Below are 16,250 nucleotides of genomic sequence, written 5' to 3' on the forward strand. Positions count from 1 at the left end.
GATGACTGATGACGAAACTGTTATAATAAGTATGAAGACGATTATTATTGTTATACCATACAATAAACGTTATTGATATAATTAATAGTGTAGAATGTGTGCATAGACTATTTTATTATTAATTATTATTATTATTATTTTTTTTTTTTTTTTTGGTTGAATTACAAATATTATATTTTATAATTATAATATTACAAAATTTTGTTTCATAACTATATGATTTTTAATTTACTGTTGATGAAAAAATAGAAGTTAACTGAAGGTAGGCTAAAAATATATTTAACTTTACTATATGATAATAATATTATGATTTAATATTGAGCAATCAAAGTAATTGTTTTTAAATAACTTTGTTAATTTATACAGCTGCAGCGAGTCACTAAAATAACGTAATGATTAAACTGTCAAAGAAAAATGTTTTTTGAAAATGTATAGTTGCAATTTATCAGATTTTTATTTAAAATACTATATACTTCATAAAATAATAATATTTTATATTTTATAAGAAAATTTTAAATTCTAAGCGGAGCGTTAAATGTATTAATTATATAGGTAGTAAGTGTTCTTGTATGATAATATTATGCTGTGATCTTAAAAAGAAGAATGAAGATAGTTTTGGATATAAAACTGAATTTAGTTTGTTAAATTTAAGAATTTCCAGCGGTAAAATACGATTGAAAACATATTTTTGGTAACACCATTGACAACGCTCGAGTTTTTTTATTTTTCCAACGTTGCCAAATGTAATTAATTGATAATATGAGCACAATAATCTATTGATATTATTGGACTTTTATTGAATTAGTCGGATATTAATAGTAACTTATATACCAGATACGAGAGAATGATATAATAGTCAATTTTACAGCTCTTATCTAATAATAAATATATATAGTTATTAAACTTCTAATTGAAACTCAAGCAGAAACAATATTAAAAATAGCTATGATACAGAGTAAAAAAAAAAAAAAAAATGCCAAAAAAACAAAGGGATAAAATACTTAATATTCATAGTAAATATATGTGGTATGTGGAAAATAAAAGTTCTAATAATTTATTAAAATATTTAGAGTATGTTGGCTTACGCTATACCGCTATAACTGATATATAGGTAATTAAGTTGTTATTATAAAATATTATATTTATTTTATTTTTATACATATAAATTTCATAATTTTATAAGTTTTGCATATTTTACATTTTCTTATACATTTTATAATTAAATTTATGAAAAAACTTAATATAGATTAACAAACAAAACAGTGATATATTGTTTTGATATAAATAAATATGATTTTAAATACATCGCTATTAGTAGCTAACAATTATAAGCATACAAATCACTAAAACTATTAAGTAATTTTTTTTAAAGTATATTTTGTTTAATTAGTATCATATAGAGCTTGATATATTAAACAAAATATAAACGATAAAAACCTATGAGAATAATAACTAGTAAATTTGTTATTGTAATATCGCAGTTTAAATTGTATTTGTATATTCATTTTTGGACTGATATATAATTTCTTAGTAATATGTATGATAAAATACAAACACTGAGATAGATAAGTATATACTGGAGCACGGACTCTACCGTAAAAACGAGCCGACGTCGTTTGACGTTATCTCCACCATCGAAGGGCAAAACATTTAATTATTACATACAGTAGATGTGTTATAGTGGGTATTTTCTTTTATAAATTTTTATTTATTACAAATACTTTCTTATTTATTTTATACATTGAAAGTACTTGTACCTAACAACTCATCATTTTTCGATTTATATGATTTTGTAACGTTGTTAATTCAAATTGTTATTTGTTAGTTTGTGAATCAATCATTATTATGGTTGTCTCATGTTCAGCATTTGGATGTACCTACCAATAGGAAATACAAAGGTGGAAGTATTCAGTTCCATAAGTAAGTATTAATAAAATTAAATAACGCTAATAAATTGATATTATACATATACTGTAAATTAATATTTTATATGCAGATTTCCACAGAATTACTAAAAAAATGGATAATTGAAGTAAAAAGAAAAAAAATTGTACCTACAAAGTTCAGTTCATTATGTAGTGAAGACTTTAAAGCTGAAGATTATCAGATTCGGCCTGGGGCGTTATCTTTCAAAAACTAATGCATTTCCATCTATATTTAAAGGGTTTCCAAGTCATTTACAAAAAAAAAAAAATGCCTGTTAAACGTCGTATATTAAAGAAAATTATGGTTAAAATTAACTATATCTAGTACCCACCTACCTATATAAATCACAATATATTAATGAATCCATATTTTAGACCTATGAAGCAGATGTAAAAGTTCAACAACAATTAACACTTGGTGGTTAAAAATGTGTAATAATTTAGTTTTAAGATAATTTATATATACTTATTTATTTATTTGGACGAACGCCTGGTAGAATTTATATTATATATTATAATTTTAAATTTATTGAAGTATTAGATGTTAATATGATTATTTTGTAAAATAAGAAACAGTTATAAAATAAATATGTTTTTCATTTTAAATCATAATTTACCTACTGATTGGTTTTTCTATGTGATTTAATTTTTTATATCTTTCATTTAATTAGGAATATGAGTTGTATAACAATGGTTCAGATTTATATAATCTGAAATTAATGTTGATATTCTCTAAAAAAACATAAATATTCTCCTTATATTATCTAAATACTAAAATATGCCAGAATAATCAATAAATATCAATTGAATATATGCTTTTAAATGTATTTTTTTTTTTTTTTTAAAAGGATGGATTAGAAATATGGTGCAATGCATTTAAGTAATTGTACCTAGGTGTTTAAAATAATATTAAATTTAAAAGCAATACAAATTAGAAAATAATTTTCTTTTAACATATTTATATTATAGTGAGTAAATTATTCTATTTTTTTACAAGTTCCTTAACATTAAAACAATCAATAAGTAATAAAAATTTTAAATTAATACAAACCGTTTTTTCTCACAATTTATAAAAATAAGCTAAATATTTATTAATTCTAGAAATTCGTATTTTTTTTTCCTGTGAACTCCGTGTTGAATAAATCGAACACATGTTTTACTCATTCTCACAAAACTGCATTATATACACAATAAAGATTTATAAAAACAATCCGGACTTGTTATAAACTTAAAACCATGGTAATAAAGTAAAGTTATGGCTTATAACTATATACTACATTAAATTTATAAAAGAAATAAGAAAATAATTGAAATAAATTAATAATTGTAAACAAAAATAACCAGTATACATGTCCATCATGTGTAAAAATGAAATGTTTTGTCCTTCGATGGTGGGGGAACCCGCGTTCGAGCCGGCTCGTTTTTCGTAACATTGGGAACATAGCGAGTCCGCACTCCAGTATATTCTTATCTATCTCAGTGAATACAAATGAATAGTTTAAACATTGATTGAATAATTTTATTGATAACGTTAACGATGTAATTTTGATATACAGCGATATTCGTCGAATTTCCATTCTAAAATTATACAATTATTTGTATTTATAATTTGATAATATTTTTAATGATAGGTATATACTTTCTTGTATATTCAATTAGTTTTCTAAAAAGTATTTACCAATTAAATAATATTATTTTTCTAGTCCAATTATCCACAAACTTTGAAACGAAATAGTTGAACATAGTACAGTTATGGTTGATAGTAAAGATACACCAATTTCCTACCACAGGAAATATATGATTACAATTGTTTGTACTGAAAAATCCATATATAATTGAAAAATGTAGCTGATCTATCAAATCTATTAACATAATTTGATAACAAATTGACCACTTAGCCGATCGTGGTATAATCAATAGCAAAATGATTTGGCGTGATAACTGTGGATAATAAATATATTTTCATTATATTTTATAAGAGTTTTTAAAATTTATTTTATCATTAAAATTAAATGCATTTTTTTTGAGGGGTATACAACTTTATTGATATTTTTGCTATCAGTAATTTTTTAATATTAAAATAAATAATTTATATTGAAATATTTTATAAATACTTTAAACAACGTAATTAAATAATTGAAAAAATCGTATCACTGTTATATTTTAATTCTTGGTTCCTAAATATGTTTCACGCAACCGTCAATTATACATGCGCATGCTAGAATATTATACATTTATATATATAATTGAACAATAAGCAACTTGAACTTTCATCCCACTATGTAAGATTTCAATTTGTGCTGAATGGTACAAAATTATTTAAGTGAACATGCTAAACTTTAGACCAAATGCACAAATTGATGCATACTCGAAGTTCACTTTGTTAGAACCATCTGGGTTGAAGTATGATAATATTCCACTAATTAAAAAAGGTTGAGATATTTTACAAATAAAAAATGTGTAAAATAATATTATAAACATGTTAAAGTTATTGAGCTTTTTTAAATCTTAAATGACCGGGTTTAAAACGGGGTCAATAATTATTACGCAAAAATAATCCTTAATTTTACTCTTACTTCAAAATGACTTTATCAACGAAGAGTATACAATATACATCCATAAAATATAAACTTATGTTCAAATATTCCAATCAAAATTTGCAATAGAATAGGCTCTCGATTTTTCTTATATGCGTTTGCAATTTTTAATTTCTATTTTCTTCAATAAAAAATATAACAACATTTAATACAAATATTAATAAATATATACATGAAAAATATTAATTTATGAGTTAACTTTTTTGTTTCTCAGCACTGACAAACTGTGATCACTTAATATGATTTATAAATCATCTTCGAAGTTCCTTTTCTGTCCTGTTTTATATATGATTAACAACCTGCAGCTATAAGATAAAAAATAATAATAATTATAATTTAAATATTTAGGAAAATAAAAACGCAGGTTAAACACGTACACAGTGTTTTATCTATTTTAATCTTATTTACAACAATATAATAATATGTAAAGTAGAGCACACTTCAATATTTTATTTTATTTCTTGTAGACTTAGTATGTTAATACATATACATACAAGCTAAGTAAATTGAGTTATGAATTATGATAAATATATCGTAATGAACCGTTCATAGAATTTAATCTGGTATGAAAAGTTGACAAGTCAAAATATCGACGGTCGTTGTAATTTCTATAAATAAATTTGTAGTTATAATTATTTTTTCAATGGAAAAATAAAAATAAAAAATTAGTGTTGAAAAAAAATATTATAAATTAAGAACTTTGTTTTCTGATAGTAAAAGATACATATTTTTAATTAAATAATAATTCATTAATAAGTAGTAAATAATAATTTTAATAATAATAATAATTTTGATTGTACTGCAATGTTTTTTAAAAAACATTGATCAATTTTTCTTAAACATTTAAAATTTATTTTTCGAACTTAAATTTTTTTAATAGACGATTATTTTTACCACAAAAAATTTGTTTATACGCATTTTTATTTTTTAATATTTAATTTGGTAATAACAAACTTTGGTTTGTCGATATTTTCTTCTTTTCGATATTTTCAATCTGTTAATATTTTGTACTTTTCGATATTTTACAATTGAAATTTTAACTGTCGGCGTTTATATCAGCTTCCTTTATACGACCTTCATGTACACGTCAATTTTATATACTAAACAATAATATTTACTATGAGTACAATGTAAGTGGATTAAAACGTATTATATAAAGACATGAAGTTTATATGTACATAATATAATGCACAGGATGTTATATAGTATTATAACTAACTTACGTACATCCTTTAGAATAATGAAACCGGGATGCGTATATCAATACATTTATTTTAATTACCTAAATGAAATAATTTTAAATATATTTGAATTTTTTCTTGGGTTTTGAGGCCGCGTGGTTTTATTATCTGTATCTATTATTACTCTAAAAAATTTAAATTTTAATAAAGCGATTTACCTAAGTTAATTAAAATAGAAATTTGATAACTGACCTGTACATAATGTCAAATGAATATTAGTTCTTAATAGTTAAGAAAAAAATAGTTTTGTACTACTATTATTATTTATACTTTCCTTGGTAATTTATGTACAAAAAAAAAAAAAAAAGAAAAAAAATCATAATATTAGTTTTCATTTAAATTTATTACTTAGGTGATTAATATATGATTCAATTTTTACATAATATATGAAAATCCATTAACTTCACATTAAATTTACTTACTATTTAAAGAATATTGTTTAATTCAATATTACTTGCATTCAAAATTTTTTAAATTTATTGTTTATAGTTTATGAAATTCCTTGATTACAATTTTAAAGTTAAGAATTGATTGTTTTTAAAATTACCAGTTTTATTTAAAAATAATATACTACATTGTTGATAGAAGGTTTCTTATGAAAGATTATTTTAGAACACGAATATTAAGATAGTGTTAATATTCATTTATATATTTTTTAAAACCAATTTACATTATAATGTACTTTAAATAGTGTTTTTTTTATCTTTTTAGCCAACTGTTTAGAACTGATGGTAATGTGTTTGAATAAAACGTTTTGAAGTATAACCTCTTCAATGTAAAATTATTGTTCTAAAAAATTAAAAATATTTACAACCTACCTATTGCAATAGTATTTATAATATTATCTTTAAAGTAAATTTAGATAAATAATTTTTTTTTTTTGATTATTTTAGTAATGCGCCATTCGATCTTGAAGGTAAAGGTATTATAGGTACTTGAGTTAATAATTATATGTATGATTTTTTTTCTTAGAAATAGGTACTAATCTTATAATCAATACCTATCTACAGAGTTTTATTAAAATGTTTCAACTTGTATTATAAAAATATTATGATCATTTTACTATACACTAAAAATTATTATATCAAAAATTTTAAGTAACAGAAGTATGTGAAATTTTTTTTTTCGAGTTTTCTTAATACAATTCACAAGTAAGCACGTTAGTATTCGAAATTTATTTATTCCGCATTAAATGATATTGTTAAAAAAATGCATAATGGTTCATAAAGATAATTCATAAAATGTTCTACATTCATACTTAGTATTTAGAAATTTATAATAAAATACCACACAAATTCTACTCGTTGTAGTTTAAAAATATTAAAAAAAAAAAAAAATTAGACACGATTTTAAAATTAAAAATTTACGAAGTTTTCAACTTTTTTAGCTAAGTCTTAAAAATTTAACACAAAATGTCTTATCTAAAAAAATATAGGAGCACAGTTTTTTTTAAAAGATGAAAAGTAATGAAGTTACTATTTTGTTGTATTTTTAAAGTATTATTTTGCAATATTCACATCGTTCTATAATAAATTTATGTTTGCTCTTTTTATTACTATAATAATATATAAGTTAAATTTGCCAAAATTGATTTAAGTTACTACATTACATTAACCATAAAATAAATTTAGTAATAATATTTTGTTACCGCTCTCGATGCTCAGAATCGTTTTTTATTTAAAATATTTATTATTTATTTCAGATTTAACGAATTAATTAAAGTGACCTATTTACTAACAAACTACATTTGAAACCAGTACAGGAATGTGGTAACTTTCTTTGTATAAGCCCAATTTTTATTATGATTTTTGAGTATTTAATACATTTTTTCGTATTTTTATTTATTAAATTGAGTTTTCATTAATCAGTTTTAATATTTTTTTTTAGTGTTTTCAAAATATAAATAAATTTCATGATATATAACTGTCGAAAAAAATGCATTCTAAAATATTAGCTTTCTGTGTAGATTTTAGTTCAAAATAAATAATTAATTATCAATATTCACTTAATAAAAAGCTGTTGGAAGATAATAAATATATTGATAGTAAAATTCAGCATGTAATAATAAATTCATAATTTCATTACAAAACTCACGAATTTGTAGGAAATTAAATTCATAGATTCACGTGATTCATACGTTAATTTTAATTTAATGTCATTGCTTATGTGATATTTAATTTCACGTGTATCCGTGAATTTAACTACACGTGAAATAAAAAAAGTCTAATAAAAATAAAACGAATAACTCTGATTTTGTTCATATAATTATTGTGGCTTAGTTGAGTACATTCTATTTGAGTTCTTTTTCAGTCTTAGTATGAAATATTATGAAAAAAAAAAAAAAAAAAAAAAATATTGAATGATGCTTATAAATATTATAAAACATAAATGTGAATAAATTCAAAATAATATTTTTTATTATTTAATCCTAATGATATTAATTATTATTATTATTGTATCACAATAGTTATTATTTAAATCAATATTGAAAATCACTAACTATTAAGATTTCAAAAGTACCATCTGAAATATTTAACTAAATTATATTTTATTTTATCATGTACATCTATAAATTTTTATTCGATAAAATAAAAAAATATCTCAATTATAAAATCGGTTAAGAGCAATTCTACATTGAATACAATTTATTAATATATTAATATATTGATTTATTTTATTTAGTTACTATTTTCAAGCTTATAACGGCGAGTATCAACTATTAATTATATTTTGTGCAGTAATTATAATGTAAATAAAGTTAATAATCGGGTAATTAATTTAATTGGAAATCATTAAATACTTCTAGAAAGGTCAAGAACCATATTATGATAAAAATTAAAAATATATTTAAGTTCAACAAATTTAGTTGTATATTAAATAAAATAAATTTTCGATGGAGAAATATTAATAAAATTATTAAATAATTAAAATATGTATCAAAAAGTAAAAAATAAATAAAAATATTTTTCCTAAAATCAAAAAAAAAAAAAAAAAAAACCCTTAAAATATGCATTTAAATGCAAAATACAATTTAAAAACTAGCTTTGTTTTAGCATAAAACTTGTTTTTGTCTTATGAGGCTTTTATTATGAATTATGATTGTATAAAACTAATATTATGTAAGTTCTAAAAGTCCTTTTGTCGTAGAAATCAGTGTTGTGACATCACTTTAATACTCAGATCAAAGCTCTTAAGTCGAACACACGAGTTAAATGCATTCATTCATTCAGAAAAATTAACCAAGATTATAGGTTGTTTTTTTTTTTTTAAGTTTCTTAAATTAAACAATCCTACACCAAGTATATTTATAATACACTTATTAAAATTTTATTTAGACATCAAATTTTTTTTTTTTTAATAATTAATATAGTCCTTAATAATGGAATTCATAAACAGATATTATAATCAATTTTCATAGCATAAACTTATTCTACATAAGTACATTTAAATATTTTACACAGATTTTAAAAATGTTAATATCAAATAAAACACGTTTATAATGAAAAAAACTTGATATTTATTGTGGTAACATTGATAATTTATATTTTATTATTTTTCTATTATTTGATTATATTATATAAAATGTAGTCGAATTGTCCTTATGGTTGGAATTTAATAAATTAAGAAATATATTTGATTTCATTGATATATTTTCTTTAAAATAAATAAATCAATGAATACTTTATTGAAATTATATGCTCTGTAACAATTTGTAAGCTTGGTAAATATTTTATCTTTAAAGACTTGTTTTATTTATTGTATAAATTACAGTGAATATATTTATTATTTATAGATTATACATTTAATAAAAAAAAAAAAAAAAAAATAACAAAACAATAACACAACAAATTAGCATATTTATATAAATTACGTTTTTAATGGTCTAATGCGTTATTTTTATTTTTATTCATCTATAAATAATTCAAACTGAACAATTAATATAAATATTTAATTTTTAAAATATTTCTAATATTGTAAACTTAATTGAAATTCAACAATATGAACTTAACAAAAAACAATAATCATATTTTACCATATTATAATATATTTTTTTCTTAACGATAAAAACATTTTTGAGTAGAACTATCTATATATTACTAAGTTGTACATTATGATAAACAATTTTACTACATAATATATAAATTGTATATTATATTATATTATTTAAACACATGTTTTTTTTTTCATTAATTATTTTTAGCGTTAAAATAAACAACAACATATTATTGATATAATATTTATTTGTATAAAAATTGGTATTATTTAAAAGCACCAGCAGATATTTGTATACAAACAAAAAACTAAAATTCGCTTTAAGCTAGGTAACTATGATTTGTTAATGAAAATAAATGGACATTTAATCTTTTTACTACAGCTTAATGTATTAGTAATACATTTATAATATTGATTAGTATAATATTTAAATAATGTAGTGGATACAATATTATATATATTTTTCATTTAAATTGATATAATAAACGAATGTTATTCTTAACAATAATATCATATATTTTTTGTGTGCGTTGATATTTTTATAAATCAATCTATTTTATTTTTAGCAACACGTACATAACAATAAGACAATAATAAGCTTATATTAGTAAGTTAAATTATACATTTTGAAGCTAAAATATTAGAAAATATCATTATATACATAATGAAGTAAATTATGTATCTTAAATTTAAATACAACGAAGTTTTAATGTATATTGAAAAAATTATTCATTAATAATTGGAATAATTTTATTTTAATACATAATATCCACTGTTGAATGTTTCAAATACTTAGAAAACAACAACCGATTTTTAGTTTTACGAAAGCATTAATAACAAATAATTTACTCTTAGTACCTAGGCATTTAGTTAAATCATATTTTACTAGTAAGTAGTATACACTAGTTTTGCATAATTTATTAGAGATGTTATATGTTGAAAACTTAATACTTATCTATATTAGTTATTTTTCGTTAAAGTCTAAAACTACAGAACATGATACCTAATGGTTTTTTATAAATTCATATTTTCATTTGAATAATTTAAGTAAAATAGTATATAATAAATAATTGTACATATAGGTATGTATTTATATTATAATATTATATTATTATAAATAACTAATTTTCGCTTTTGTTGTTGTATTTATCTAATGAAATAACTATTTTTATAGTTAAGTTGATATTTTAAACGTATACAGTTATTATTAGGTATAATAAGTTATTTATATTTACAAAGTATTTAATAGAGAAATAGAACAAGAATTTTAAAGAAATTAACAATATTATATGATTTCAATATAGGTAATCAATAATTAACATTAAATAAATGATGTTTATGTTGAGCGATTCAATAAATTATTATGATAAGACTGCAGTTGAATTTTAATGACTTATATAACTCATTAAATGTATGTGTACTATGTAAAAAGGGCTTAGTTTTTAAAGAAACGTAAAAGGTGAATTTTTAATTTCAATATATAAATATAAGATCAAAAATGAATAGCAAGAATAAAATTATAGTATTAAATTAAATGAATGACTATTATATATTTTATTATATTATTGTCTTTTAAAAACGGTTAAAAAATAATATTATTTCTATTTATTTTCTTCGATATTGAGCTTTTTTTCATTGAAAAGTTTCAGTATCTATTTCTCTCCGTACGCTTTTGACAGCGACGCAAAATAATAATAGCATTATTAATACTTACATTAAAACTTAAATATAACTTATTTTAATTTCACAATATTGATTTTAAATCTATTATTTAAATTAGATATTTTGTGGATGAAATTATACGTCGAACAAAATCACAGTACTGTCTCCATTTCGGCGATTTCTGTCCTGAAAATATGGTTTACAGTTGATAGTAAAATTGAAATCATAAATGAAATTATATTAAATCAATTAATACAAATTGTGTATGTAACACATACATAATATATGCACATATTTATATATATAATATATAGTTTATATTGTCTTTTTTTTGATAAATATTCTTACGTATTATGTCTAGAGAAGTGTATATTTTTTGGAAATAAACTACAAACTTATTCTTCAAATTAAAAATTCTGAATATCGGTCATCTCCAAATAGTTGACACAATTTTAGAGAAAATATCTGATATTTAGATTTATTATATTAAAATGTTAATATAAATGCAGTTGTTCATAAGTCATAATAACGGTTATTTTGTCTAAGAAACAAAGTACTAAATAAATAATTTATTGAAGAACTATTTTAAGTTAAACATCATTGTAAGCCCGTAGTAAAAGCGTATAACTTTAAATTATTTTATAAGTAATTTTTTTTTAGTAATTATAAATGATGAAAATATTTCTAAGATAAATTGAATATGAAAGATAAAAATAAAAACTTATAATTTTTAAATTTAAATGCATGTTAAAAAAAATATTTATTTTATTTTGTTTTTCTTAGATAAATTGTTATTTTTGTTTAAAACAATACATATCGGAATATTAAATACATTTATTTTTGCATTTTTCAATTGATTTTTAAATAATTATTTTCTAATTACCTAATATTAGGTACCAAAAAACCAGTGTTATGATGCTTTATCATGTAGATAATTATAAAAAATTTTACCTGACTGGTTCATGATCATATCTATTTGTGTATTCTGTTGAAATAATACTTGGTCTCACTATGTCCCGTTGTCTTAGTGGCGATGCTGGTGAAAATTGATATCTTTAAAAATAAAAATAAAAGTAGTTAGATATTGAAATGAAAATATACACATACATGTGTGGTAGCTAATTTTTCAATGTTAGATTTGTCTTTACATAATATTAACGCACATGCTTCTAACTATTTACATTTAAATAACATTATTTATCGATCTATTTAGCGCGTCAAGCAGTATAATATTATAGTGTTATCAACTAGGCTCATTATAATATATTTATTTTATGATGAATTTGACCACCTAACTATCCGGTTCTAGAAATCTATAAGCTTTGATTAAAAGCTTCTGTTTTAATAATTATCTTATCCCATCATTGCCTATACTAATATTTAGCGCTGCAATAAAGCGATTTCGATGATCGTCTACCCAACCTATATTTTTTTTTTTTTAGTTCTTACTGTTTTTTATCCGGGTATTTATCGTGGTTTTCAGTGATACACTGAAATAGCCTAGCGGAAGGTGACATCGCTTTCTTCCTCCTGACGACACAAGTTTAATTTTGTTCAAAAAGTCCTGATGACATTACAAATATTTTTACCTTTTTTCAGACTTCAGTTTCCTTAACTCTAGCTCCTTTTCCAACTGTTTCATTTTTGAATAAGTGCTCATTAGCTGATTTCTGAGTAACTGGTATTGTGAATCACAAACAGCATCTTTGCAACGACGAAATTTTAGAATGTCTTGAGCTTCATACACAGCACCACGAAATGTTAACGATTTACCCATGCTCTGTAAAAAATTAAGTAAACATATAAGCTATCTGTTCAAATTGCAGTATTTTTAAATATTTTTAATAATATAAAATATTACCAAACTTATGAGAGCACAACATCCACCTTGATCAGTTTTTGCTAACTTTTTTCTGAAGAAGTTAAAATATAGACATTCTAGTAGTAATATTAGAGCTGCCAATAATGTACCACCCATTAATAATAAAAATGCTGACAAGAACTGTTCTAAGGCTAAGGGATCACTAGTAGCATTTTGATCGTGATCATCTGGTTTGCACGTGCCTGTCATCCAAAATCTTTGTAATCTTTCAAGATCACCTGAAAATGCATATTTTTAAATGTTTGCTAATTTTATTTATTTTAATGACTTAGTATACCATTTTCACGGAAATCTAGAAGTCGTTTATTAAACATTTGAACATATTTTGAATTTCTTTGGAAGGCTATAGCGTAACCGGTTTTTGCATACCATGAACCGACGGTCAACAAACGGCAATCATCATCTTGTGTTACCAAATAGTCAAGTACAGTACCATCATAGATAAAAGCATCAAGTTCTCTAAAATTATACAAAAAAATTAAACTAAGTTTACGTTTTTGGTGGTTTGGAAATTAATTTTTTGTTATTAAATTGTGTAGTTGTATTGTTTTTTTTTTTTTTTTATAGTAGTAGTAGTGGTAGCTTTTAGTTTAAACATTTAAATAAATATTTTATGATTACAATTTTATTTACTAAAAGTTAAAAATTAGTTTTAATTAATTATTTAATATAAATAGTTTGTGTTGTAACTACAAAGAAATGAAAATTAGTTAAAATTACTTACGCAGTTAATAACGAGTTAAGCCCTTCTTGTACAGTAGATCTATTATAATTTTTCATGTAACTGAACATTTCTGGAAAGTATTTATGAATTGTGGAATCAATATGAGAATGAGGCACTGTACCAAATTTAAACATAGGCTTGTGGCTATGAGGTTTGCTGAGCTGAAAATAATTTATTACAGTTCAATAATTAGTTATCGGGATTTCCGCTAAACACGTATGAGCTAAATAATTAATTACTTACCCTATAATCATCAATTCCAATAAAATCATAATATTCTTCTCGGGTAATCATGAACGCAGCTAAATTAGCAGTATATATAGCCAAAAAAACTACAGCAAACATAGCCCATATATTTGTCATGAACCTAAAGTAACATACAAATGATAAATATAATGTTTTTCATATCTAAAGTAACATATTATAAATAATAAATATTATAATATCTGTCATTGAAAATATTATAAAAAGTTATGACACACGAAGAAAGGGTTAGTTTTTATTTTATATTTAATTTGATAATGGCTAATTTATTCATTATAAATATCATACCTAGATGTTATACCCTTTGGTATATCCACTTGTACTGCTGCTTGAAAAAGAACTGCCCATATAAGCCAGTATGTTCTGAATAGTGAAAATCTGTGATTTGGAGCTTGTGAAACGGACTGAAATTTAAAAAAAATTCTTAAAAGTTCAAGTCAACTATTAGTAATAAACCATACTTTCATATCAAAGCCAGATGGACTCATCCACTCGAAAGCAAATATTGAAAAAGTGGCCGCTTGTATTGCAACTACTCCTACCAACATCCACGACGCAGTGTCAAATGGTTCTAGTATAAAATGTACAGAGTTTTATTTTTGTGTAATAAAATCATAACATTTAAGTATTCAATAAATTATATACCCAAAAATGCTGTAGGTGAAATGATACCAGTTCGTTTGGTGACAGCTATAGATATGCCAGTCTCCATAAACGGTAGGCTGAAATCGACTACTGATTCTCGGTCTGAATTTATCATTAATGAAGTCATCACCATGTCAGTATTTCTGTTTACTAATTCTGATATTAAACCATTCCATTTTCCATTCTAAAAAAAGGAAAACAATAAGATACGTAAGTGCATTTTTTTAAATAAAAATTGTACTTACCTCAAAGGTTCCCCATTTACCATCTTCAACCCTAACAAGTTCGTATGTAAATCCTAAATCTTCAGCAAATTTTTCTAACAAATCGATACAAAATCCTGAACAGCATTGGTAATGACTACTATTACGTTTGGCTGCAGTATCATCTAACCTATAATTTAATTTAAATATTACTACTTAAATACTCGTATTCATAGTACATTATGAACGTGATATGATTTTATTAAGCTATATACCCTTTCGTATCTTTTTCTTTAGTAATCCGGCATATTACACCCCTATTCATACTACATTTTCCAGTTATTGGGTCTGGTGGTGCGAGTGTAATGTAAGGAGCTTCTTCCAAAAATGTAATTCTTAAGTTAAACTTTTCTGGCACTCCTTGAGGTGGGGTGTGACTATCTCCTGGCCATACGATATCTTTGATATAAAGGCCTTCACGCTCCCACGATTTCCAAACTCCGATCTATAAAATTTTTAATTTTATTTTGCATGAAAACCTTTAACCACTATTTATATCTTGACAGTTGGCTCAATTTTTTTTTTTGATAAAATAAAAATGTGTGCAATATTAATAAAAATTCATTACTAATTAGTTGTATATATTAATTTATGTTTTAAATAATTTAACAATAGCAATTTACAATATAAATTATATATGTAAATATGTATATATTATATATATATATATTAATTTGTAACTTAAGCTTATTTAGCTTATTTATAATAGTATACTGTTATTTGTTCTACGTACTACGTTGTTTCTTAAACATAAATGGTAGAATAAAGATTGTATTTCAAACAAGAACAGTTACTGACATTAATTTGTTGACATTTGTGCATTATTTTCATGATAATAACAATATAGAATTAAATCCATTTTCCATAATGAGCTTACAATTTAAAGCTTATAAATAGATTACTTAAATGACTGCTTTGAATTGCTTTTAAAAGTAATTTAAAGTTTTGTTGATGTAATCATGATGATAATAATAATAACAATATATATTATAAAGTAAAATATATTTTATCGTTTACATACTTTTTATTATAATATGTAATAATTTAGTATTTT

The 16,250-nt window shown here is 22.5% G+C and overlaps 1 protein-coding gene and 1 long non-coding RNA gene across 3 annotated transcripts in view; one reads left to right on the forward strand and one right to left on the reverse strand.

Moving 5' to 3' along the window:
• Positions 1-1,590: 1,590 nt before the first annotated feature.
• On the forward strand, positions 1,591-2,408 carry LOC112599547. Its single transcript, XR_003114947.1, has 3 exons — positions 1,591-1,680; positions 1,826-1,920; positions 1,997-2,408. It is a non-coding gene; the product is annotated as an uncharacterized LOC112599547 (long non-coding RNA).
• Positions 2,409-11,326: 8,918 nt separating this feature from the next.
• Positions 11,327-16,250, reverse strand: part of LOC112599610 (glutamate receptor ionotropic, NMDA 2B) — a 265,062-nt gene continuing 260,138 nt past the window's right edge. For both annotated transcript variants that reach the window (XM_025346582.1, XM_025346583.1), the window contains 13 exons: positions 15,412-15,641; positions 15,179-15,326; positions 14,934-15,117; positions 14,750-14,859; positions 14,577-14,692; positions 14,268-14,391; positions 14,025-14,185; positions 13,578-13,759; positions 13,280-13,518; positions 13,008-13,198; positions 12,868-12,948; positions 12,370-12,471; positions 11,327-11,599 (listed from right to left, as the gene is read on the reverse strand). In XM_025346582.1, the coding sequence (XP_025202367.1) occupies positions 11,554-11,599; positions 12,370-12,471; positions 12,868-12,948; positions 13,008-13,198; positions 13,280-13,518; positions 13,578-13,759; positions 14,025-14,185; positions 14,268-14,391; positions 14,577-14,692; positions 14,750-14,859; positions 14,934-15,117; positions 15,179-15,326; positions 15,412-15,641 (1,914 nt within the window). In that variant the 3' untranslated portion in view covers positions 11,327-11,553. The remainder of the gene's footprint in view (positions 11,600-12,369; positions 12,472-12,867; positions 12,949-13,007; positions 13,199-13,279; positions 13,519-13,577; positions 13,760-14,024; positions 14,186-14,267; positions 14,392-14,576; positions 14,693-14,749; positions 14,860-14,933; positions 15,118-15,178; positions 15,327-15,411; positions 15,642-16,250) is intronic.

This window comes from Melanaphis sacchari, unplaced genomic scaffold (genome assembly GCF_002803265.2).
Source record: "Melanaphis sacchari strain LSU unplaced genomic scaffold, SCAv2.0 Contig53_pilon_pilon, whole genome shotgun sequence".
Lineage (NCBI taxonomy): Eukaryota > Metazoa > Arthropoda > Insecta > Hemiptera > Aphididae > Melanaphis > Melanaphis sacchari.